This window comes from Nerophis lumbriciformis, linkage group LG13 (genome assembly GCF_033978685.3).
Source record: "Nerophis lumbriciformis linkage group LG13, RoL_Nlum_v2.1, whole genome shotgun sequence".
Taxonomy (NCBI): Eukaryota; Metazoa; Chordata; class Actinopteri; order Syngnathiformes; family Syngnathidae; genus Nerophis; species Nerophis lumbriciformis.
Window position 1 is genome coordinate 2,140,001 of NC_084560.2, and position 23,714 is coordinate 2,163,714.

The window sequence follows — 23,714 nt, forward strand, 5'->3', positions numbered from 1 at the left end:
GAGAAGGCATGTGTCAGTGGAGTGGTTAGTTCTGAAGTCAGATAGAGAAGGCATGTGTCAGTGGAGTGGTTAGTTCTGAAGTCAGATAGAGAAGGCATGTGTCAGTGGAGTGGTTAGTTCTGAAGTCAGATAGAGAAGGCATGTGTCAGTGGAGTGGTTAGTTCTGAAGTCAGATAGAGAAGGCATGTGTCAGTGGAGTGGTTAGTTCTGAAGTCAGATAGAGAAGGCATGTGTCAGTGGAGTGGTTAGTTCTGAAGTCAGATAGAGAAGGCATGTGTCAGTGGAGTGGTTAGTTCTGAAGTCAGATAGAGAAGGCATGTGTCAGTGGAGTGGTTAGTTCTGAAGTCAGATAGAGAAGGCATGTGTCAGTGGAGTGGTTAGTTCTGAAGTCAGATAGAGAAGGCATGTGTCAGTGGAGTGGTTAGTTCTGAAGTCAGATAGAGAAGGCATGTGTCAGTGGAGTGGTTAGTTCTGAAGTCAGATAATAATAATAATAATAATAATAATAACTGGGATTTATATAGCACTTTTCTAAGTACCCAAAGTCGCTTTACATGTAGAACCCATCATTCACACCTGGTGGTGGTAAGCTACTTTCATAGCCACAGCTGCCCTGGGGTAGACTGACGGAAGCGTGCCTGCAATTTGCGCCAACGGCCCCTCCAACCACCACCTATCATTCATCATTCAATTCACCGGTGTGAGTGGCACCGGGGGCAAAGGGTGAAGTGTCCCGCCCAAGGACACAACGGCAGCGATTTTTGGATGGTAAGAGGCGGGGAGCGAACCTGCAACCCTCAGGTTTCTGGCACGGTTGCTCTACCCACTACGCCATGCCGCCCCCTATAGAGATAGAGAAGGCATGTGTCAGTGGAGTGGTTAGTTCTGAAGCCGGATTGTAATTTGTACATGTGTTTATTGGTGGCAAGGTAACTATCGACCTGTTCGTAAACTATTTCCTCCATTACTTTTGAAATGGACCTGAGAATAGAAACAGGTCGGTAGTTTCCAGGTTCCAATTTGCTTCCTTTTTTAAAGAGGGGAGTTACTCTTGCTATCTTAAAATCTTTTGGTACTTGGCCTTGTGAAATTGAGAGGTTTATTATGTGCGTGATGATCGGGGCAATGATGGAGGCAGAGTCCCTGAGGAATCTGGAGGGGATATTGTCAAGGCCGGTGGCCTTGTTTGGGTGGAGCGCGCTCAATTTTTTAAGCACCTAATCAGCTGTGACCATTTCTAATTTTAAATCATTGTTGGATACTCCTAGTTTTCTGTAGAAGGCTTTAATGTGTTCTACACCAAAGCCACCAGAGTGGTGGGACAGCTTGTTGACAAGAGTTGTGGCTATGCTGGTGAAAAAGGCGTTAAGTCAGCTTGCTACCTCCATTTTGTCTGTAATGAGGGAGTCACCCTCCTTGATGTTGTCTGGTTTGAAGTTCCTCGTGTCCGAGTTTCATTACAGTAACTTTACACTGAAAGATTGAACTCGCAGTTTGATGTCATTTGCGTCATATTCTGATATACAGTGGGGCAAAAAAGTATTTAGTCAGCCACGATTGTGCAAGTTCTCCCACTTAAAATGATGACAGAGGTCTGTAATTTTCATCATAGGTACACTTCAACTGTGAGAGACAGAATGTGAAAAAAAAATCCAGGAATTCACATTGTAGGATTTTTAAAGAATTTATTTGTAAATTATGGTGGAAAATAAGTATTTGGTCAATAACAAAAATTCTACTCAATACTTTGTAATACAAACTTTGTTGGCAATAACAGAGGTCAAACGATTACTATAGGTCTTTACCAGGTTTGCACACACAGTAGCTGGTATTTTGGCCCATTCCTCCATGCAGATCTTCTCGAGAGCAGTGATGTTTTGGGGCTCTCACCGGGCAACACGGACTTTCAACTCCCTCCACAGATTTTCTATGGGGTTGAAGTCTGGAGACTGGCTAGGCCACTCCAGGACTTTCAAATGCTTCTTACGGAGCCACTCCTTCGTTGCCCGGGCGGTGTGTTTGGGATCATTGTCATACTGGAAGACCCAGCCACGTTTCATCTTCAAAGCTCTCACTGATGGAAGGAGGTTTTGGCTCAAAATCTCACGATACATGGCCCCATTCATTCTTTCCTTAACACGGATCAGTCGGCCTGTCCCCTTAGCAGAAAAACAGCCCCAAAGCATGATGTTTCCGCCCCCATGCTTCACAGTAGGTATGGTGTTCTTGGGATGCAACTCAGTATTCTTCTTCCTCCAAACACGACGAGTTGAGTTTATACCAAAACGTTCTATTTTGGTTTCATCTGACCACATGACATTCTCCCAATCCTCTGCTGTATCATCCATGTGCTCTCTGGCAAACTTCAGACGGGCCTGAACATGCACTGGCTTAAGCAGGGGGACACGTCTGGCACTGCAGGATTTGATTCCCTGTCGGCGTAGTGTGTTACTGATGGTAACCTTTGTTACTTTGGTCCCAGCTCTCTGCAGGTCATTCACCAGGTCCCCCCGTGTGGTTCTGGGATTTTTGCTCACCGTTCTCATGATCATTTTGACCCCACGGGATGAGATCTTGCGTGGAGCCCCAGATCGAGGGGGATTATCAGTGGTCTTGTATGTCTTCCATTTTCTGATAATTGCTCCCACAGTTGATTTTTTCACACCAAGCTGCTTGCCTATTGTAGATTCACTCTTCACAGTCTGGTGCAGGTCTACAATTATTTTCCTGGTGTCCTTCGACAGCTCTTTGGTCTTGGCCATAGTGGAGTTTGGAGTCTGACTGTTTGAGGCTGTGGACAGGTGTCTTTTATACAGATAACCAGTTCAAACAGGTGCCATTAATACAGGTAACAAGTGGAGGACAGAAGAGCTTCTTAGAGAAGAAGTTACAGGTCTGTGAGAGCCAGAGATCTTCCTTGTTTGAAGTGACCAAATACTTATTTTCCACCATGATTTACAAATAAATTCTTTAAAATTCCTACAATGTGAATTCCTGGATTTGTTTTCCACATTCTGTCTCTCACAGTTGAAGTGTACCTATGATGAAAATGACAGACCTCTGTCATCATTTTAAGTGGGAGAACTTGCACAATCGGTGGCTGACTAAATACTTTTTTGCCCCACTGTATGTTCAGAGGAAAGAACTAAGTCGTCAAAAGATGAAAAGAGTTGAGGGATTAATCGCAGTGATGCATGCTGGGAACACGGAAGTCATGTTGAAGTCGTTTTTGTGCTTATTTTGATTATTATTTATCAATTGTTAGTACATTTTGGATTGGCAGACCGGGGTGGTGGTTCCTCTCTTTAAAAAGGGGAACCGGAGGGTGTGTTCTAACTATGGTGGGATCACACTCCTCAGCCTTCCCGGTAAGGTCTATTCAGGTGTACTGGAGAGGAGGCTACGCCGGATAGTCGAACCTCGGATTCAGGAGGAACAGTGTGGTTTTCGTCCTGGTCGTGGAACTGTGGACCAGCTCTATACTCTCGGCAGGGTCCTTGAGGGTGCATGGGAGTTTGCCCAACCAGTCTACATGTGCTTTGTGGACTTGGAGAAGGCATTCGACCGTGTCCCTCGGGAAGTCCTGTGGGGAGTGCTCAGAGAGTATGGGGTTTCGGACTGTCTGATTGTGGCGGTCCGCTCCCTGTATGATCAGTGTCAGAGCTTGGTTCGCATTGCCGGCAGTAAGTCGGACACGTTTCCGGTGAGGGTTGGACTCCGCCAAGGCTGCCCTTTGTCACCCATTCTGTTCATAACTTTTATGGACAGAATTTCTAGGCGCAGTCAAGGCGTTGAGGGGATCTGGTTTGGTGGCTGCAGGATTAGGTCTCTGCTTTTTGCAGATGATTTGGTCCTGATGGCTTCATCTGGCCAGGATCTTCAGCTCTCACTGGATCGGTTCGCAGCTGAGTGTGAAGCGACTGGGATGAGAATCAGCACCTCCAAGTCCGAGTCCATGGTTCTCGCCCGGAAAAGGGTGGAGTGCCATCTCCGGGTTGGGGAGGAGATCTTGCCCCAAGTGGAGGAGTTCAAGTACCTTGGAGTGTTGTTCACGAGTGAGGGAAGAGTGGATCGTGAGATCGACAGGCGGATCGGTGCGGCGTCTTCAGTAATGCGGACGCTGTATCGATCCGTTGTGGTGAAGAAGGAGCTGAGCCGGAAGGCAAAGCTCTCAATTTACCGGTCGATCTACGTTCCCATCCTCACCTATGGTCATGAGCTTTGGGTTATGACCGAAAGGACAAGATCACGGGTACAAGCGGCCGAAATGAGTTTCCTCCGCCGGGTGGCGGGGCTCTCCCTTAGAGATAGGGTGAGAAGCTCTGTCATCCGGGGGGAGCTCAAAGTAAAGCCGCTGCTCCTCCACATCGAGAGGAGCCAGATGAGGTGGTTCGGGCATCTGGTCAGGATGCCACCCGAGCGCCTCCCTAAGGAGGTGTTTAGGGCATGTCCGACCGGTAGGAGGCCACGAGGAAGACCCAGGACACGTTGGGAAGACTATGTCTCCCGGCTGGCCTGGGAACGCCTCGGGATCCCCCGGGAGGAGCTGGACGAAGTGGCTGGGGAGAGGCAAGTCTGGGCTTCCCTGCTTAGGCTGCTGCCCCCGCGACCTGACCTCGGATAAGCGGAAGAAGATGGATGGATGGATGGATGGATGGATAGTACATTTTGCAATTTATAATTAAAGGGACAAGCGGTAGAAAATGGATGGGTGGATATATATATAATTTATAAAATGAAAAAAATTAAAAAAGTGTCACAGTGATGCATGCTGGGAAGACGAAAGTCATGCTGCAGCGGCGCTACAATAATATGTTCTTGTTTTAACGTAATCTTTCCGACATTTATTTAAACAAACAACTTAGGATTGAGCTGAATTGTATGTCGCGTACAGCTTTCAGAAGCAGACAATCTGCAATATAAACAAGCGACAAACAGGTCACGTGATCTCAACGGCGCGGAAATGAACATTTGAATCAAGGAAGGGATAAGTCGCTTTTTGGCCTGGCGAGAAGCTTTAAGTTGTGTTTAAAAGAAGGAAATGGCGTTACTAATAAAGTGTGGTGTTGTGTTGTTTATTGTTTATTGGATGGATCCCCATCAGCTGTTGTTTGTGCAATGCCGCCATCTGCTGGTGACTTGTGGAACTGCATGTCAGATGAAATATTGTCCAGGAATAAAAGAGCTGAGATCAGTAAGTTAAAAGTCAGACAAAGTAAGAGTTATGGACATTAACTTGTATTTATCTTCAAATAAAACACTTAGGGAAAAAAAGCAGTTTCATCATCATCATCATCGATTCTCTGAAATATTTATTTACTTTCATTTGCGTGGATTGAAGTAAGTAAAGAATATTTCTATGAAATAGTGTTTGACATGTTACTAGCGCAGGATGCTCACCAGAATGTGTTTCAGGGAAGCTCGCTCATTTCCAAAGTCTTTATTTTTTGAAGGGTCATTTCCCGATACGATACAGACACTGGAGCCAGATATTAATCCGATACGATATCAGCAGGAATCCAACATTCTTTTATTGTTTTGTGGAATAGAAAATGTTTGGTCAAGTGAAAGTATTCAGCGAACATTAACAATGTTAAGGTGGTATTATTAAATAAGTGTATAATTCTATGGTTGTCAAATGTTAAGGTGGTATTATTAAATAAGTGTATAATTGTTTGGTTGTGAAATGTTAAAGTGGTATTATTAAATAAGTGTATAATTGTTTGGTTGTCAAATGTTAAGGTGGTATTATTAAATAAGTGTATAATTGTTTGGTTGTGAAATGTTAAGGTGGTATTATTAAATAAGTGTATAATTGTTTGGTTGTCAAATGTTAAGGTGGTATTATTAAATAAGTGTATAATTCTATGGTTGTCAAATGTTAAGGTGGTATTATTAAATAAGTGTATAATTGTTTGGTTGTCAAATGTTAAGGTGGTATTATTAAATAAGTGTATAATTGTTTGGTTGTGAAATGTTAAGGTGGTATTATTAAATAAGTGTATAGTTGTTTGGTTGTCAAATGTTAAGGTGGTATTATTAAATAAGTGTATAATTGTTTGGTTGTCAAATGTTAAGGTGGTATTATTAAATAAGTGTATAATTGTTTGGTTGTCAAATGTTAAGGTGGTATTATTAAATAAGTGTATAATTGTTTGGTTGTCAAATGTTAAGGTGGTATTATTAAATAAGTGTATAATTGTTTGGTTGTCAAATGTTAAGGTGGTATTATTAAATAGGTGTATAATTGTTTGGTTGTCAAATGTTAAGGTGGTATTATTAAATAAGTGTGTAATTGTTTGGTTGACAAATGTTAAGGTGGTATTATTAAATAATTGTATAATTGTTTGGTTGTCAAATGTTAAGGTGGTATTATTAAATAAGTGTATAATTGTTTGGTTGTCAAATGTTAAGGTGGTATTATTAAATAAGTGTATAATTGTTTCGTTGTCAAATGTTAAGGTGGTATTATTAAATAGGTGTATAATTGTTTGGTTGTCAAATGTTAAGGTGGTATTATTAAATAGGTGTATAATTGTATGATTGTCAAATGTTAAGGTGGTATTATTAAATAAGTGTATAATTGTTTGGTTGTCAAATGTTAATTTGGTATTATTAAATAAGTGTATTATTGTTTGGTTGTCAAATGTTAAGGCGGTATTATTAAATAAGTGTATAATTGTTTGGTTGTCAAATGTTAAGGTGGTATTATTAAATAAGTGTATAATTGTTTGGTTGTCAAATGTTAAGGTGGTATTATTAAATAAGTGTGTAATTGTTTGGTTGACAAATGTTAATTTGGTATTATTAAATGAGTGTATAATTGTTTGGTTGTCAAATGTTAAGGTGGTATTATTAAATAAGTGTATAATTGTTTGGTTGTCAAATGTTAAGGTGGTATTATTAAATAAGTGTGTAATTGTTTGGTTGACAAATGTTAATTTGGTATTATTAAATGAGTGTATAATTGTTTGGTTGTCAAATGTTAAGGTGGTATTATTAAATAAGTGTATAATTGTTTCGTTGTCAAATGTTAAGGTGGTATTATTAAATAGGTGTATAATTGTTTGGTTGTCAAATGTTAAGGTGGTATTATTAAATAGGTGTATAATTGTATGATTGTCAAATGTTAAGGTGGTATTATTAAATAAGTGTATAATTGTTTGGTTGTCAAATGTTAAGGTGGTATTATTAAATAAGTGTATTATTGTTTGGTTGTCAAATGTTAAGGTGGTATTATTAAAATGTTGCATAATTGTTTGTTTGATAAATGTTAAGGTGGTATTATTAAATAAGTGTATAATTGTTTGGTTGTCAAATGTTAAGGTGGTATTATTAAATAAGTATTATTGTTTGGTTGTCAAATGTTAAGGCGGTATTATTAAATAAGTGTATGATTGTTTGGTTGTCAAATGTTAAGGTGGTATTATTAAATAAGTGTATAATTGTTTCGTTGTCAAATGTTAAGGTGGTATTATTAAATAGGTGTATAATTGTTTGGTTGTCAAATGTTAAGGTGGTATTATTAAATAAGTGTATAATTGTTTGGTTGTCAAATGTTAAGGTGGTATTATTAAATAAGTGTATTATTGTTTGGTTGTCAAATGTTAAGGTGGTATTATTAAATAGGTGTATAATTCTATGGTTGTCAAATGTTAAGGTGGTATTATTAAATAAGTGTATTATTGTTTGGTTGTCAAATGTTAAGGTGGTATTATTAAAATGTTGTATAATTGTTTGTTTGACAAATGTTAAGGTGGTATTATTAAATAAGTGTATAATTGTTTGGTTGTCAAATGTTAAGGTGGTATTATTAAATAAGTGTATTATTGTTTGGTTGTCAAATGTTAAGGTGGTATTATTAAATAGGTGTATAATTGTTTGGTTGTCAAATGTTAAGGTGGTATTATTAAATAAGTGTATAATTGTTTGGTTGTCAAATGTTAAGGTGGTATTATTAAATAAGTGTGTAATTGTTTGGTTGACAAATGTTAATTTGGTATTATTAAATGAGTGTATAATTGTTTGGTTGTCAAATGTTAAGGTGGTATTATTAAATAAGTGTATAATTGTTTCGTTGTCAAATGTTAAGGTGGTATTATTAAATAGGTGTATAATTGTTTGGTTGTCAAATGTTAAGGTGGTATTATTAAAATGTTGTATAATTGTTTGGTTGTCAAATGTTAAGGTGGTATTATTAAATAAGTGTATAATTGTTATGTTGTCAAATGTTAAGGTGGTATTATTAAATAAGTGTATAATTGTTTGGTTGTCAAATGTTAAGGTGGTATTATTAAATAGGTGTATAATTGTTTGGTTGTCAAATGTTAAGGTGGTATTATTAAATAAGTGTATTATTGTTTGGTTGTCAAATGTTAAGGTGGTATTATTAAATAAGTGTATTATTGTTTGGTTGTCAAATGTTAAGGTGGTATTATTAAATAAGTGTATTATTGTTTGGTTGTCACATGTTAAGGTGGTATTATTAAATAAGTGTATTATTGTTTGGTTGTCAAATGACATGTCTGTCAGGGAGGTGGGAGGGCAGCCGATGATCCGCTATGCTGCCTTTTCCACTTTCTGGAGCCTCTCCCTGTCTGCAGCGGTGCAGCTGCCGTACCATGCAGCGATGCAGTGTGTCAGCCGGCTCTCAATGCATGAGCAGTAGAAGGTCAGCAGCAGGTTGGAGTCCAGGTTGTACTTCTTGAGGACTCTCAGGAAGTGCAGCCGCGGCTGAGCCTTCTTAGTGATGGGAGTAATGTTCTCTGACCAGGAGATGTTGTCAGAGATAAGGACGCCAAGAGACCAGAAGGTGTGGACCCTCTCCACACACTCACCCTTGATGTAGGGGGGGGGGGGGGGGGGGGGGCTCGGTCAGTGCTATGTTTCCTGAAGTCGACGACGATCTCCTTAGTTTTCTCGGTTGTAGTCTGAGCACCATTCTGACATCTTAAGGATCTCCTCTCTGTAGGCTCCCTCGTCCCCCTTTGAGATGAGTCCCACCACCGTAGTGTCGTCCGCCAACTTCACTATAAGTAGTATCATTTAGAATTGCTATAAGCACACCTCTGCATAACATGAAATAAATCAACACAGTAGTCAAGGTGATATTTGCTCGTCTTAGCTTTCAGTGACTTTCCTTTGTCTCATCATCTCCTTCCATCCTTCGGGAATAGCACCGGCCGGCCTCCGACGGGAGGCTGCCACCCTGGCTCGGAAGGCACAAAAATATGACTGGCACATCTTGCACAACACCACAGTAACACCAGCACCTCCAAGCAGACTCAAGACCCGAAACCCCTACAACAAGGCAGCACAAGAGATGCTCAACTGCACCTCTGAGGACATCTCCAGAGGTGCATGGTTGGCAGCAGCTTGGAAGCAGGAGTGGGAGTCGGCTGGGCCCTCCCGAGTCCACCGCTACATGTGGGACCCAGGAGATGGCGCCATCGGAGGAGACGACCTACCACGCCGGCAATGGACCACGCTGAACCGTCTACGGACTGGGGTCGGTCGCTTTGGGTCATCAATGAAGAGGTGGGGCTTGGCGGACAGTGCGGCATGCGAGTGCGGTGACCCTCATCAGACCGCCGACCATATAATCAACATCTGCCTCTTATATGGACCACCCTCGGAAGCCAGCCTCTTCCACCTCGGACCAGAGACGCGACACCGAGTTGGACATCTGACGTTTCACGAAAGAAGAAGAATATCTCCTTCTATATCAGTTCTACTTTGTACCCCTCTTAAATAAATGAAGGCTGTAAAAACACTTCAAGGAGGAAACACTTTTGGTTGATTTGGTCATCCTTTATTTTAATGATGCAAAGATTAATTAGCAAGTTAGCTGTTCTCTAATTACATAGAGTAGATCCCGTCACCATGCTACTACAACATGTTAGCAACCAGAGAGTCATAGCTAAAGACATTCTCCTCAGGACCATGTCTGGAATCATTCTGAAGATCCACACCATGGAAACAAACTGAGAAGACAAGCAGAACCACTATCAGGTGATCAGACCAGATTGGTCACATGTCATCAGCACAGGTGTTTCTTACCTAAATAGTCCAGGACATGCTAATGAGGGCGGGGTTTTCATCAACATATTCAGACCTGGCAGACCTGCGTCGTCTCTTATTTGGAACCCAGCCTCCACCACAACTCTTGAGACAAAGTTCAAGACAAAGTCATTTGATTCATCAACATGTTTTCACACTGAAGATGTTCTCACTGCATGTCTGTACTATTCAAGAAGCAGGCATACCGGCTGGCAGTCTCCGTTCTGGTTAGGACACAGTACAACGCTGCAGTGCACGTAGATCTCGTTGCCGCTTTCAACAAAGTGGAACATGTGGAAGGAGAAGTCGCTCGACGTTGTCTGTCCATTAATCCCCACCTTGACCAGCCGGCTGGACTGGGAACAGCTACTCACAAACATAAACCTCCGAGTTACAAGTTCCATCCCTGCTTCAGTCTCAGAGCAAACTGAAAACGTTGAACTTGGAACATTGGTGACTGATAAAGGTCAAAGCAACAATGACGTGAGCTTCTCACCCATCAGAGATCAGGTCGAATCGCAGACCATCATCAGGCGATGGCCCGTCGGTGGCCCAGCAGGAGTTGGTCACCAAGGAGACCAGGTTGCCATCCAGGCCCTCTGTCATCATCTCCACAAAGATGCTCTGATTCAGCTGAATGGCCACGTTCGGCTGCAACATATATTTGTGTGCTGAGTCCTTGTAGGCGGTCATGTTTAGCGTGTAGTTCCACAATCCAGACACCATCTGCTTCATCACCGAACTGTAACACAGCACACCTAGCATCAATGCACATGCATAACGTAAAGCATGACAGGTCTCGGAGGAATGCGACCTACGACCAGTTCTCACTGTCGATGGGCATTAACTTGCATCCCTTCAAGAGACTCAAAGTGCGTTCACACCTCATTTTCACCTCAACAGGAGCAACTGAGAGTTCAGCACAGTAGCATCTGCCAGCTTGAAGCAATATTTGTCCAGAGTGCTCAGGCTAGTTAATATACAGGTAAAAGCCAGTAAATTAGAATATTTTGAAAAACTTGATTTATTTCAGTAATTGCATTCAAAAGGTGTAACTTGTACATTATATTTATTCATTGCACACAGACTGATGCATTCAAATGTTTATTTCATTTAATTTTGATGATTTGAAGTGGCAACAAATGAAAATCCAAAATTCCGTGTGTCACAAAATTAGAATATTACTTAAGGCTAATACAAAAAAGGGATTTTTAGAAATGTTGGCCAACTGAAAAGTATGAAAATGAAAAATATGAGCATGTACAATACTCAATACTTGGTTGGAGCTCCTTTTGCCTCAATTACTGCGTTAATGCGGCGTGGCATGGAGTCGATGAGTTTCTGGCACTGCTCAGGTGTTATGAGAGCCCAGGTTGCTCTGATAGTGGCCTTCAACTCTTCTGCGTTTTTGGGTCTGGCATTCTGCATCTTCCTTTTCACAATACCCCACAGATTTTCTATGGGGCTAAGGTCAGGGGAGTTGGCGGGCCAATTTAGAACAGAAATACCATGGTCCGTAAACCAGGCACGGGTAGATTTTGCGCTGTGTGCAGGCGCCATCTCCATCTCCATAGAGCAGGTCAGCAGCAGGAAGCATGAAGTGCTCTAAAACTTGCTGGTAGACGGCTGCGTTGACCCTGGATCTCAGGAAACAGAGTGGACCGACACCAGCAGATGACATGGCACCCCAAACCATCACCCAACCATGCAAATTTTGCATTTCCTTTGGAAATCGAGGTCCCAGAGTCTGGAGGAAGACAGGAGAGGCACAGGATCCACGTTGCCTGAAGTCTAGTGTAAAGTTTCCACCATCAGTGATGGTTTGGGGTGCCATGTCATCTGCTGGTGTCGGTCCACTCTGTTTCCTGAGATCCAGGGTCAACGCAGCCGTCTACCAGCAAGTTTTAGAGCACTTCATGCTTCCTGCTGCTGACCTGCTCTATGGAGATGGAGATTTCAAGTTCCAACAGGACTTGGCGCCTGCACACAGCGCAAAATCTACCCGTGCCTGGTTTACGGACCATGGTATTTCTGTTCTAAATTGGCCCACCAACTCCCCTGACCTTAGCCCCATAGAAAATCTGTGGGGTATTGTGAAAAGGAAGATGCAGAATGCCAGACCCAAAAACGCAGAAGAGTTGAAGGCCACTATCAGAGCAACCTGGGCTCTCATAACACCTGAGCAGTGCCAGAAACTCATCGACTCCATGCCACGCCGCATTAACGCAGTAATTGAGGCAAAAGGAGCTCCAACCAAGTATTGAGTATTGTACATGCTCATATTTTTCATTTTCATACTTTTCAGTTGGCCAACATTTCTAAAAATCCCTTTTTTGTATTAGCCTTAAGTAATATTCTAATTTTGTGACACACGGAATTTTGGATTTTCATTTGTTGCCACTTCAAATCATCAAAATTAAATGAAATAAACATTTGAATGCATCAGTCTGTGTGCAATGAATAAATATAATGTACAAGTTACACCTTTTGAATGCAATTACTGAAATAAATCAAGTTTTTCAAAATATTCTAATTTACTGGCTTTTACCTGTATATATCAGTGTTTCGGGATCCCCGAAGGAGAAACGCCTCTGGTTCAGCATCTTGTTTAAGCATATATTGACAAACAGCAGAGGGGACTGGGCCCCACCTGTGTCTCACAGTGCAGTCTCCATTGCAGATGCAAAATCACGTTATCACATGCTCTGTAAAGATCACTCTGACTCCAACTAACTTTGCTTGCATCCGGAAGGTCATATTCAGGAGCTCTGGCTGAGTCTGGAAGCAGGACAGGTTCATTTGAAACGGTTCCGGCACTCCCGAAGCGTTGACCACGGTGTTTTCGTAGAGCACGTGGCTGGCGTTGGCCTGAATGAGTCAAGAGGTTCCATGTTGAATGGCTGTGATACCAGTGCTTAAGTTGATTTGGCTTGGAGGGACACGCACCGTCACCAGCACCCCGCATGGATCTTGACTGTCAAAGCTGAAGGTCACCATGTGGTTGGATTCGTTCACCTGTCCTGTGCACGAGTCATTGTTGAGGTGCAGTTGCCTGTAGTCCACACCCCGCTCTTCCAGGAGACAGCCCACCAGGGTGACAGAGGCAGAATTCTCCACGCAGACTGGTAGCACATCTGAAAAAAAGATGCAAAACGGGGCCGGACCTCAGCATCATGTTTGAGGACGGACCCCGAGAACTCCCCAATAGCCGCACCTAGAGTCTGATTGGAGGCAAAAATGGCCCGACAGAAGCAGCCGATTCCACCGTTGACGCCATCGGCACAGAACTCGTGATCCACACAGCGAGTGTCCTGACAGAAGGTCAGAGGGTCGGCTAGAAAGCAAAGAGGCACAGGTCGCTGAAGAAGTCATTTTAATACAAGCTGAGAATTGTATTTTCAGTACAAGTAACAGTCGTATATTTGTAAAGGTTGGCACTAAACACTGCAATCGATTACATTTGCCTGCCTTCTTTTTTGTTCGAAGGAGAAATTGTATGTGAGGAAAACAACATTTTTTAAGGAAGATTCAAAGTTTTCTGGTTTCCTGTCTTTCTTTCATTCAGGCCAATGACATGCCGTCTTGTTAGGGGCGGTGTAGCTCGGTTGGTAGAGCGGCCGTGCCGCCAACTTGAGGGTTGCAGGTTCGATCCCCGATTCTGCCACCCTAGTCACTGCCGTTGTGTCCTTGGGCAAGACCCTTTACCCACCTGCTCCCAGTGCCACCCACACTGCTTTAACTGTAACTTAGATATTGGCTTTCACTATGTAAAAGCGCTTTGAGTCACTAGAGAAAAGCACTATATAAATATAATTCACTTTACTCATACTTGCCAACCTTGAGACCTCCGGTTTCGGGGTGTGGGGGGGTGTGGTGTGGGGCGGGGCGTGGTTGGGGCGTGGGGCGTGGCTAAGAGGGGAGGAGTATATTTACAGCCAGAATTCACCAACTCGAGTATTTCATATATATATATATATATATATATATATATATATATATATATATATATATATATATATACGTATATATATATATATATATATATATATGTATGAAATACTTGACTTTCAGTGAATTCTAGCTATATATATATATATATATGTATTTATTTTATTATATATATATATAAATAAAATAAATACTTTAATTTCAGTGTTCATTTATTTACACATATACACACACATAACACTCATCTACTCATTGTTGTACTTGAAAGTACAATGCAATACAATTCCGGGGCAATGGCACCTATCAAATACACAGTAATGAAAACACAGTTGTTCTACTAACTGTACTGTGTGTTATGAGAGTAGAGTATGTGTGTGTGTGGCCCTTTAATAGGTGACATAATGTGAGGTGAGTGACGTCAGTGAGTAGGGTGAGTGCGGGGAGGGACTAGTTGGTTTTGTGTTGGATTGGCTGTGTGCAAGCAATCAATAAAGCAAGATCTGCAACTAATCGCTGGACTCATCATTCACCCTAAAGTCGTCCGCTGTGGAGACCCACTGCCGGGTAAGGTGAAGGGTGTTGCCCCGAGCATACATCAGCCCTGGAGAAGTGTCTCCCCTGCGCTCTTCGACTACGGTCTCGTACTTCTGCTTCGTCTCCTTGTGTGCGCACACTGGAGCTGGAGGGGGCGTGGCCTCCAGCTCCGGCTGAATTCCGGGAGATTTTCGGGAGAGAATTTCTTCCGGGAGGTTTTCGGGAGAGGCGCTGAATTTCGGGAGTCTCCCGGGAAATCCGGGAGGGTTGGCAAGTATGACTTTACTTCACTTTACTTTGTTACGATGTCAATGAACTGAACACATTAGGATTTACCAAACTACTTTACTGTATCGTTTGGTGGAAATCGACACTGTCACCACTACAGGAACTTGAAGAACCAGAATGCACCAGGAAGTCAACTAACACAGAAAAATGATCATGTATTCCCAGGTCATGTTAATCAGGAAAAGCAATAACATTGGTCTTCTGTTTAGTGCCATCTGGTGGCCAACATTGGAGCTGTCGTTCCCAGTGAGGGATGGCTTTTTGACACTGGTGGGCATGTTTAATATATCGTAATTGGTTCATGTACTCTCAAAAACCCAAGTGAGTAACAGAGATGGTCTTACAGCAGTTGGCGTCTGTCCTCCAGCTCTCCAACGTGTGGTTCATCTTCAGGCTACAGGCTTGAGCGTAAGCCTCCAAAAACTCACATTTGAGGCCGTCCACATCTGGATACTGACACAGCGTGTGGTTGCAGGCGCTGACGTATGGCTCTGGATCGATGTCAGCATGACAGGCGGTGAAGTCAGTGCCGTTCAGGATTTGACAGCTTCAGTGGGGATAGAACGATGGATTCGAAGTCAAGACCATAAAAGAGCCGCTTGTGTTGTGTTTTTATCTCACTGTTCAGTGACTGCGGTGCAGTTGATGGATGGGTCAGCTGGCTCGTTGAACTGCATCTCACAGCTGGGACGCGACAAAGCGAAGACCATGGAACAACACAAAGTAGAACATGATGAAGCTGCACTCAGGAGACGTTCACACAGTGACAAGGTCTCACCTGTCGGAGCTGAAGTCAGACGACTTGGCCTCATTTAAGGTCTCACTGGAGTTGGCGCACAAACCCCCGCGGTTGGTATCGTCTTCGTAGGCGTTCTCTGACAGAAAGATTTCAGTCAAACTTTTTTCTTTCCCTCGCGACCATGAAAGGGACAAGCGGTATCAAATGGATGAATGGATCTGGATTATTGCTGGATCAATTCATAGTATTCACTAGAAATGTCTTGATCAGCATTTCTGGCCCCCAATCCTGATCCGATACTTTGACAATAGTATATGGATGTAAAAGGTTTTTAACAAGTAACTAAAGTAAACATAATATCACATTTTTAAAAACTTATAGAGTTTGTGGGTGTTTTTTTTGTAGATTAGATGTTGTATTAAATCTCTGGTATTGAATGCTGCGTACAAATTGTTTCAGATCAGCTAGGCTTGTTAGCTCATCAACCGATTTCCTATCATTGGAAAAAAATAAAAAATATCAGCCCCTGATTCGATCCATCGAATCGGTGTGCGGCTTCAGCGGTCGCGGAGGCAAAAACTCGGACATGGGAGGAGTTCGGGGAGGCCATGGAAAAAGACTTCCGGACGGCTTCGAAGCAATTCTGGACCACCATCCGCCGCCTCAGGAAGGGGAAGCAGTGCAGTGTCAACACCGTGTATGGTGGGGATGGTGCTCTGCTAACCTCGACTGCGGATGTTGTGGATCGGTGGAGGGAATACTTCGAAGACCTCCTCAATCCTACCAGCACGTCTTCCTATGAGGAAGCAGGGCCTGGGGAATCTGTGGTGGGCTCTCCTATTTCTGGGGCTGAGGTTGCCGAGGTTGTTAAAAAGCTCCTCGGTGGCAAGGCCCCGGGGGTGGATGAGATCCGCCCGGAGTTCCTTAAGGCTCTGGATGTTGTGGGGCTGTCTTGGTTGACAAGACTCTGCAACATCGCGTGGACATCGGGGGCGGTACCTCTGGATTGGCAGACCGGGGTGGTGGTTCCTCTCTTTAAGAAGGGGAACCGGAGGGTGTGTTCCAACTATCGTGGGATCACACTCCTCAGCCTTCCCGGTAAGGTCTATTCAGGTGTACTGGAGAGGAGGCTACGCCGGATAGTCGAACCTCGGATTCAGGAGGAACAGTGTGGTTTTCGTCCTGGTCGTGGAACTGTGGACCAGCTCTATACTCTCGGCAGGGTCCTTGAGGGTGCATGGGAGTTTGCCCAACCAGTCCACATGTGCTTTGTGGACTTGGAGAAGGCATTCGACCGTGTACCCCGGGAAGTCCTGTGGGGAGTGCTAAGAGAGTATGGGGTAACGGACTGTCTTATTGTGGCAGTTCGCTCCCTGTATAATCAGTGCCAGAGCTTGGTCCGCATTGCCGGCAGTAAGTCGGACACGTTTCCAGTGAGGGTTGGACTCCGCCAAGGCTGCCCTTTGTCACCGATTCTGTTCATAACCTTTATGGACAGAATTTCTAGACGCAGTCAGGGCGTTGAGGGGATCTGGTTTGGTGGCTGCAGGATTAGGTCTCTGCTATTTGCAGATGATGTGGTCCTGATGGCTTCCTCTGGCCAAGATCTTCAGCTCTCGCTGGATCGGTTCGCAGCCGAGTGTGAAGCGACTGGGATGGGAATCAGCACCTCCAAGTCCGAGTCCATGGTTCTCTCCCGGAAAAGGGTGAAGTGCCATCTCCGGGTTGGGGAGGAGATCTTGCCCCAAGTGGAGGAGTTCAAGTACCTCGGAGTCTTGTTCACGAGTGGGGGAAGAGTGGATCGTGAGATCGACAGGCGGATCGGTGCGGCATCTTCAGTAATGCGGACGCTGTATCGATCCGTTGTGGTGAAGAAGGAGCTGAGCCGGAAGGCAAAGCTCTCGATTTACCGGTCGATCTACGTTCCCATCCTCACCTATGGTCATGAGCTTTGGGTCATGACCGAAAGGACAAGATCACGGGTACAAGCGGCCGAAATGAGTTTTCTCCGCCGAGTGGCGGGGCTCTCCCTTAGAGATAGGGTGAGAAGCTCTGTCATTCGGGAGGAGCTCAAAGTAAAGCCGCTGCTCCTCCACATCGAGAGGAGCCAGATGAGGTGGTTCGGGCATCTGGTCAGGATGCCACCCGAACGCCTCCCTAGGAAGGTGTTTCGGGCACGTCCGACCGGTAGGAGGCCACGGGGAAGACCCTGGACACGCTGGGAAGACTATCTCTCCCGGCTGGCCTGGGAACGCCTCGGGATCCCCCGGGAGGAGCTGGACCAAGTGGCTGGGGAGAGGGAAGTCTGGGCTTCCCTGCTTAAGCTGCTGCCCCCGCGACCCGACCTCGGATAAGCGGAAGAAGATGGATGGATGGATGGATGGATGGATGGATGGATCGTGATCGGGAAATCTCGAGTATTAGCATTTAGCAAATCATGACAAAACCCGTTAACTAGGACTTGTCTTTTCTTCTGTGTTAGCATTGGCTGCTAATGGTGAGGGTGCATTTTAGCTTAATGCTCCTAAAATCTGGAATAGTCTTCCAGAAGATGTGAGACAGGTATCAACTTCGGCAATGTTCTAATCCAGCCACTCGAGTTGTGCATATGACAAGCGAAAGTATTTTATCCACACTCTTTGATTTTGATATTCCATATGATTGTTTGTATGATTTTAATTTCAATTGTGATTATTTTATAATGAATTTTTTTATTTTTTTTGTGCCTTATTGTAATTTTCCTGTAAAGCACTTGCACCTTGGGTACAAATTGTGCTCGCCTGGCCTAATGCAGTCCTCCTATTCTTGATCTGACAAACTTTACCTTGTACCAAACCCACAACATATGCTTTGAAAAGGAGTTATTAACGATTACTTATCATGCGGCTCATATAATGAACAAAAATGATGAGACCATGTCTGGAATCATGAGAAAAAGATCTGAAACTCTTACTATATGCACAAAAGACCTCCATCCATCCATTTTCTTCCTCTTCTCAGAGGTGGGGTCGCGGGGCAGCAGCCTAAGCAGAGAAGCCCAGACTTCCCTCTCCCCAGCCATTTGGTTCAGCTCCTCCCGGGGGATCCCGAGGCGTTCCCAGGCCAGCCGGGAGACATAGTCTTCCCAACATGTCCTGGGTCTTCCCCGTGGTATCCTACCGGTCAGACGTGCCCTAAACACCTCCCTAGGGAGGCGTTCGGGTGGCATCCTGACCAGATGCCCTAACCACCTCATCTGGCTCCTCTCCATGTGGAGGAGCAGCGGCTCTACTTTGAGCTCCTCCCGGATGACAGATCCACTTACCCTATCTCTAAGGGAGAGACCCGCCACCCAGTGGAGAAACTCATTTTGATCTTGTCCTTTCGGTCATAACCCAAAGCTCATGACCATAGGTGAGGATGGGAATGTAGATCGACCGGTAAATTGAGAGCTTTGCCTTCCGGGTCAGCTCCTTCTTCACCACAACGGATCGATACAGCGTCCGCATTACTGTTGATCTCACCATCCACTCTTCCCTCACTGGTGAACAAGACTCCCAGGTACTTGAACTCCTCCACTTGGGGCAGGGTCTCCTCCCCAACCCGGAGATGGCACTCCACCCTTTCCCGGGCGAGAACCATGGACTCGGACTTGGAGGTGCTGATTCTCATCCCAGTCGCTTCACACTCGGCTGCGAACCGATCCACAAAAGTCATATTCCGCTCAAAGTCTGTGTTAGTGAGCACTTCCCAAGATCACCCATCCCACCTCTCAGGTGTGGCATAACAAGTTGCTGATTAATGCACAGGTGTGCCTTAGGCTTCCCAGAAGAAAAGGCCACTCTGAAATGTGCGGTTTTGCTTTTTGGGGGGTCTGGGTGGGTCAGAAAAGCAGTCGGTTTTTGGTGTGACCACGATTTGCCTCACACATCTCCTTGGCATAGAGTTGATCAGGTTGTTGATGGTGGCCTGTGGAATGTTGGTCCACTCTTCAATGGTTGTGCCAAGTTGCTGAATATTGGCAGGAAGTGGAACACGCTGTCGTCTACGCCCATCCACAGCATCCCAAACATGCTCAACGGGTGACATGTCTGGGGAGTATGCTGGCCGTGCAAGAACCGGCATGTTTTCATCCTCCAGGAATTGTGTACAGATCCTTGCAACATCGGGCTGTGCATGGTCATGCTGCAACATGAGGCGATGGTTTCGGGTGAATGGCGCAACAATGGGCCTCAGGATCTCGTCACAATATCTCTATGCAGTCAAAATGCTATCACTAAAATGCACTGCGTTCGTCGTCCATAACAAATGCCTGCCCACACCAAAACCCCACCCCCACACCTCTCCAAAGTGCCAGAGGCCATTGAATGAGAGCATTTGCCCACTTAAGTCGGTTACGACAACGAACCGCAGTCAGGTCGAGACTCCGATGAGGACAACGACCATGCAGAAGAGGGTTTCCTCCGACGGTTTCTCACAGTTTGTGCAGAAATTCTTTGACTAAGCCAACCAATTGTTGCAGCAGCTGTCCGGGTGGCTCGTCTCAGACAATTATGGAGGTGCACCTGCTGGATGTGGAGGTGGGCTGCTGTGGTCTGCAGTCGTGAGGCCGGTTGAATGTACTGCCAAATTCTCTGTAACGCCTTTGGAGACGGCTTATGGTAGCAAAATGAACATTCAATTCACGGGCAACAGCTCTGGTGGACATTCCTGCCGTTAGCATGCTAACTGCATGCTCCCTCAAAACTTGCGACATCTGTGGCATTGTGCTATGTGATAAAACTGCACATTTCAGAGTGGCTTTTTATTGTGGGCGGCCTAAGGCACACCTGTGCAATAATCATGCCGTTTAATCAGCATCTTGATATGCCAGACCTGTGAGGTGGGATGGATTATTTTGGCAAAGAAGAAATGCTCTCTAACACAGATTGAGACAGATTTGTGAACAATATTTGAGCATGGGAGTTTGCCCAACCAGTCTACATGTGCTTTGTGGACTTGGAGAAGGCATTCGACCGTGTACCTCGGGAGGTCCTGTGGGGAGTGCTCAGAGAGTACGGGGTATCGGACTGTCTGATTGTGGCTGTCCGCTCCCTGTACGATCAGTGTCAGAGCTTGGTCCGCATTGCCGGCAGTAAGTCGGACACGTTTCCAGTGAGGGTTGGACTCCGCCAAGGCTGCCCTTTGTCACCGATTCTGTTCATAACTTTTATGGACAGAATTTCTAGGCGCAGTCAAGGCGTTGAGGGGATCCGGTTTGGTGGCTGCAGGATTAGGTCTCTGCTTTTTGCGGATGATGTGGTCCTGATGGCTTCATCTGGCCAGGATCTTCAGCTTTCACTGGATCGGTTCACAGCTGAGTGTGAAGCGACTGGGATGAGAATCAGCACCTCCAAGTCCGAGTCCATGGTTCTCGCCTGTAAAAGGGTGTAGTGCCATTTCCGGGTTGGGGAGGAGACCCTGCCGCAAGTGGAGGAGTTCAAGTACCTAGGAGTCTTGTTCACGAGTGGGGGAAGAGTGGATCGTGAGATCGACAGGCGGATCGGTGCGGCATCTTCAGTAATGCGGACGCTGTATCGATCCATTGTGGTGAAAAAGGAGCTCAGCCGGAAGGCAAAGCTCTCAATTTACCGGTCGATCTACGTTCCAATCCTCACCTATGGTCATGAGCTTTGGGTTATGACCGAAAGGACAAGATCACGGTTACAAGCGGCCGAAATGAGTTTCCTCCGCCGGGTGGCGGGTCTCTCCCTTAGAGATAGGGTGAGAAGCTCTGTCATCCGGGGGGAGCTCAAAGTAAAGCCGCTGCTCCTCCACATGGAGAGAAGACAGATGAGGTGGTTCGGGCATCTGGTCAGGATGCCACCCGAACGCCTCCCTAGGGAGGTGTTTAGGGCACGTCCAACCGGTAGGAGGCCACGGGGAAGACCCAGGACACGTTGGGAAGACTATGTCTCACGGCTGGCCTGGGAACGCCTCGGGATCCCCCGGGAAGAGCTGGACGAAGTGGCTGGGGAGAGGAAAGTCTGGGCTTCCCTGCTTAGGCTGCTTCCCCCGCGACCCGACCTCGGATAAGCGGAAGAAGATGGATGGATGGATGGATGGATGGATTTGAGAGGAATAGGTATTTTGTGTGTATAGTAAAAGTTTTAGATCTTTGAGTTCAACTCAACAAAAGTGTTGCGTTTATATTTTTGTCCAGTGTAGTTCTCAAAAGGAAGCTCAGTATTCACTCTACTGGAGTTACAGTATTTGTTGTTGCCGACTCTCACTGCCTCACACAGAGAACCAGACAATGAATCAAGGGAAATTGGTGCCTTGCTCAAGGTTACCTGGACATTACTCTTAGTTCTTAAATAACCAGTGGCAGAGGGATTTGGACCTCTGGAGCACCCCTACCCTCTCCTCAAGCCCACAAACGGACACGACAGCGCTCTCGTTGATGTCATACAATGGAGACCACAGTCCTTTGGCGACAAAAGGATATTGGGTGTGAAGAAGAAATCCTGTTGACTAACCTGCTAACACCCACACGTATGTCATGAAGACCTGGGCGGTGTTGCCATTGAAGAAGACAGACGTGGTGTAGTTGACAGCATACGACATGACAGCGGTGACACCAGTGTCGTTCTTGCGGACCTCTACACCGCCATGTGTCTCTACTGAACTGTTCAAGTTCAGCTCAGTGTCATTGACCTGTATCGCAGCAAGAATCGAGTGTGAACAACATGGGTTTAGATTTACTTGGGTTAGGGTCGGTTGCACATGTTTTCTCCTACAGCACTTAGGGCTAGGGCAGGGGTCGGCAACCCGCGGCTCCGGAGCCGCATGCGGCTCTTTGATCACTCTGATGCGGCTCAGTTGCATACTTGCCGACCCTCCTGATTTTCCCGGGAGATTTCCGTGCCTCTCGTAGTAAACTCCCCGGGATTAATATTCGCCGATTTTCACCCTAACAATAATAATAAGGGCGTGCCATGATGGTACAGCATTTTGCGCCCTCTACAGTCTGTACAAACAGCGTGCTAACCCAGCCTTTTGTTGTATGCATCTTCTACTTGCACACGTAAGTGACAGCAAGCCACACAGGTTACACTGACGGGGGCCTTATAAAACAACTATAAGACTCTTACTAATGATGCGCCACACTTTGAACCAAAACCAAACAAGAATGACAAACACATTTCGGGAGAACATCTGCACCTTAACACAACATAAACACAACAGAACAAATACCCAGAATCCCATGCAGCCCTGACTCTTCCGGGCTACATTATACACCCCTGCTACCACCAAACCCGGCCCCCACCCCAACCCTGCACCCCCACACATCAACCCCCCCCCAAAAACTTTGTATGCAGTGTTATTTCACTTTAAATTTCAAAAGATTTTTGTGGCTCCCATTGTTTTCTTTAATTTGTGAAACTGGTCAAATTGGCTCTTTGAGTGGTAACGGTTGCCGACCCCCGGGTTAGAGCATGTCATCAATGTCACCTTCACTCGGTCTGCTGGTCCAAGTTGAACGATGCCGTCCGAGTCCATGAGGTGGATGATCACGTGGTCCAAGAACATAACATCTTTACGACGACGTTCCTTGAACACGCCCACCACCCGCACGTTTGGTTCCGAGAACAGGGTGTAGGCACAGCGGTCTTCCACCGAGACCGAGTAGTTGGCGTCAAAGGAAACTAGGTTGGAGGCGGTCACTGTGCACACGTTGACGTCTCTCACGCAGCTGAAATGTTGTTCATCAGCGTTACACCAATGACACCATGTTGCACAGGGAAGACAACAATAAAGATATTTACTCAGTATTTGTCTGAGGAACTACGGTAAGATCCGATTCGGCAGAACAAGTCACAAAGCCGCCTTCTGAGTCGCAGCCGCTTGTGTCAGCAAAGTAATATTTCCCTGTGAACAAGACAAATATTTCAATAGACATCGAGGAGAAGCTGACACACAAAGAAGAAGTCAGAGATCTGACCATCGTGTTGGCAGCCGCTGATATCCGTGAAGATCCTGGTTCCTTGACCAGTGACTTGAACAATCTCCTCACCGTTGAAAAGCATGGTGGCATTCTGCACACCACATGGGAGTCACAAGTGTGTTCTGTTACAATTATTAGGGCTGAAATGGGGCAAATCTCCCTCGTAGGCCGCGGTTTTCC

At 45.3% G+C, this 23,714-nt stretch overlaps 2 protein-coding genes across 4 annotated transcripts in view; one reads left to right on the forward strand and one right to left on the reverse strand.

Annotated features, from left to right (window-relative positions):
- The window catches only part of gtdc1 (glycosyltransferase-like domain containing 1), a 95,229-nt gene that overhangs the window by 67,795 nt on the left and 3,720 nt on the right, over window positions 1-23,714 (forward strand). The window contains exons 11-13 of one of the 3 annotated variants that reach the window (XR_009816517.2): window positions 15,039-15,099; window positions 15,176-15,237; window positions 15,305-15,870. The exons of 1 other annotated variant lie outside the window; for it this stretch is intronic. The gene's annotated coding sequence lies outside the window, so the exon portion shown is untranslated. Of the gene's footprint in view, window positions 1-9,176; window positions 10,989-15,038; window positions 15,100-15,175; window positions 15,238-15,304; window positions 15,871-23,714 lie in introns of those variants that run through there. One more of the 3 variants, XM_072914416.1, reaches the window with a different exon arrangement.
- LOC133614012 (alpha-tectorin-like) lies at window positions 10,060-23,616 on the reverse strand. Its single transcript, XM_061971940.1, has 13 exons — window positions 23,532-23,616; window positions 23,356-23,458; window positions 23,042-23,282; window positions 22,066-22,243; window positions 15,608-15,704; window positions 15,451-15,513; window positions 15,174-15,376; window positions 13,274-13,393; window positions 13,006-13,193; window positions 12,794-12,927; window positions 10,556-10,801; window positions 10,266-10,425; window positions 10,060-10,164 (listed from the first exon to the last, which is right to left on the reverse strand). Exons 1-13 carry the CDS (start codon window positions 23,614-23,616, stop codon window positions 10,060-10,062), a joined length of 1,923 nt encoding a protein of 640 aa, XP_061827924.1.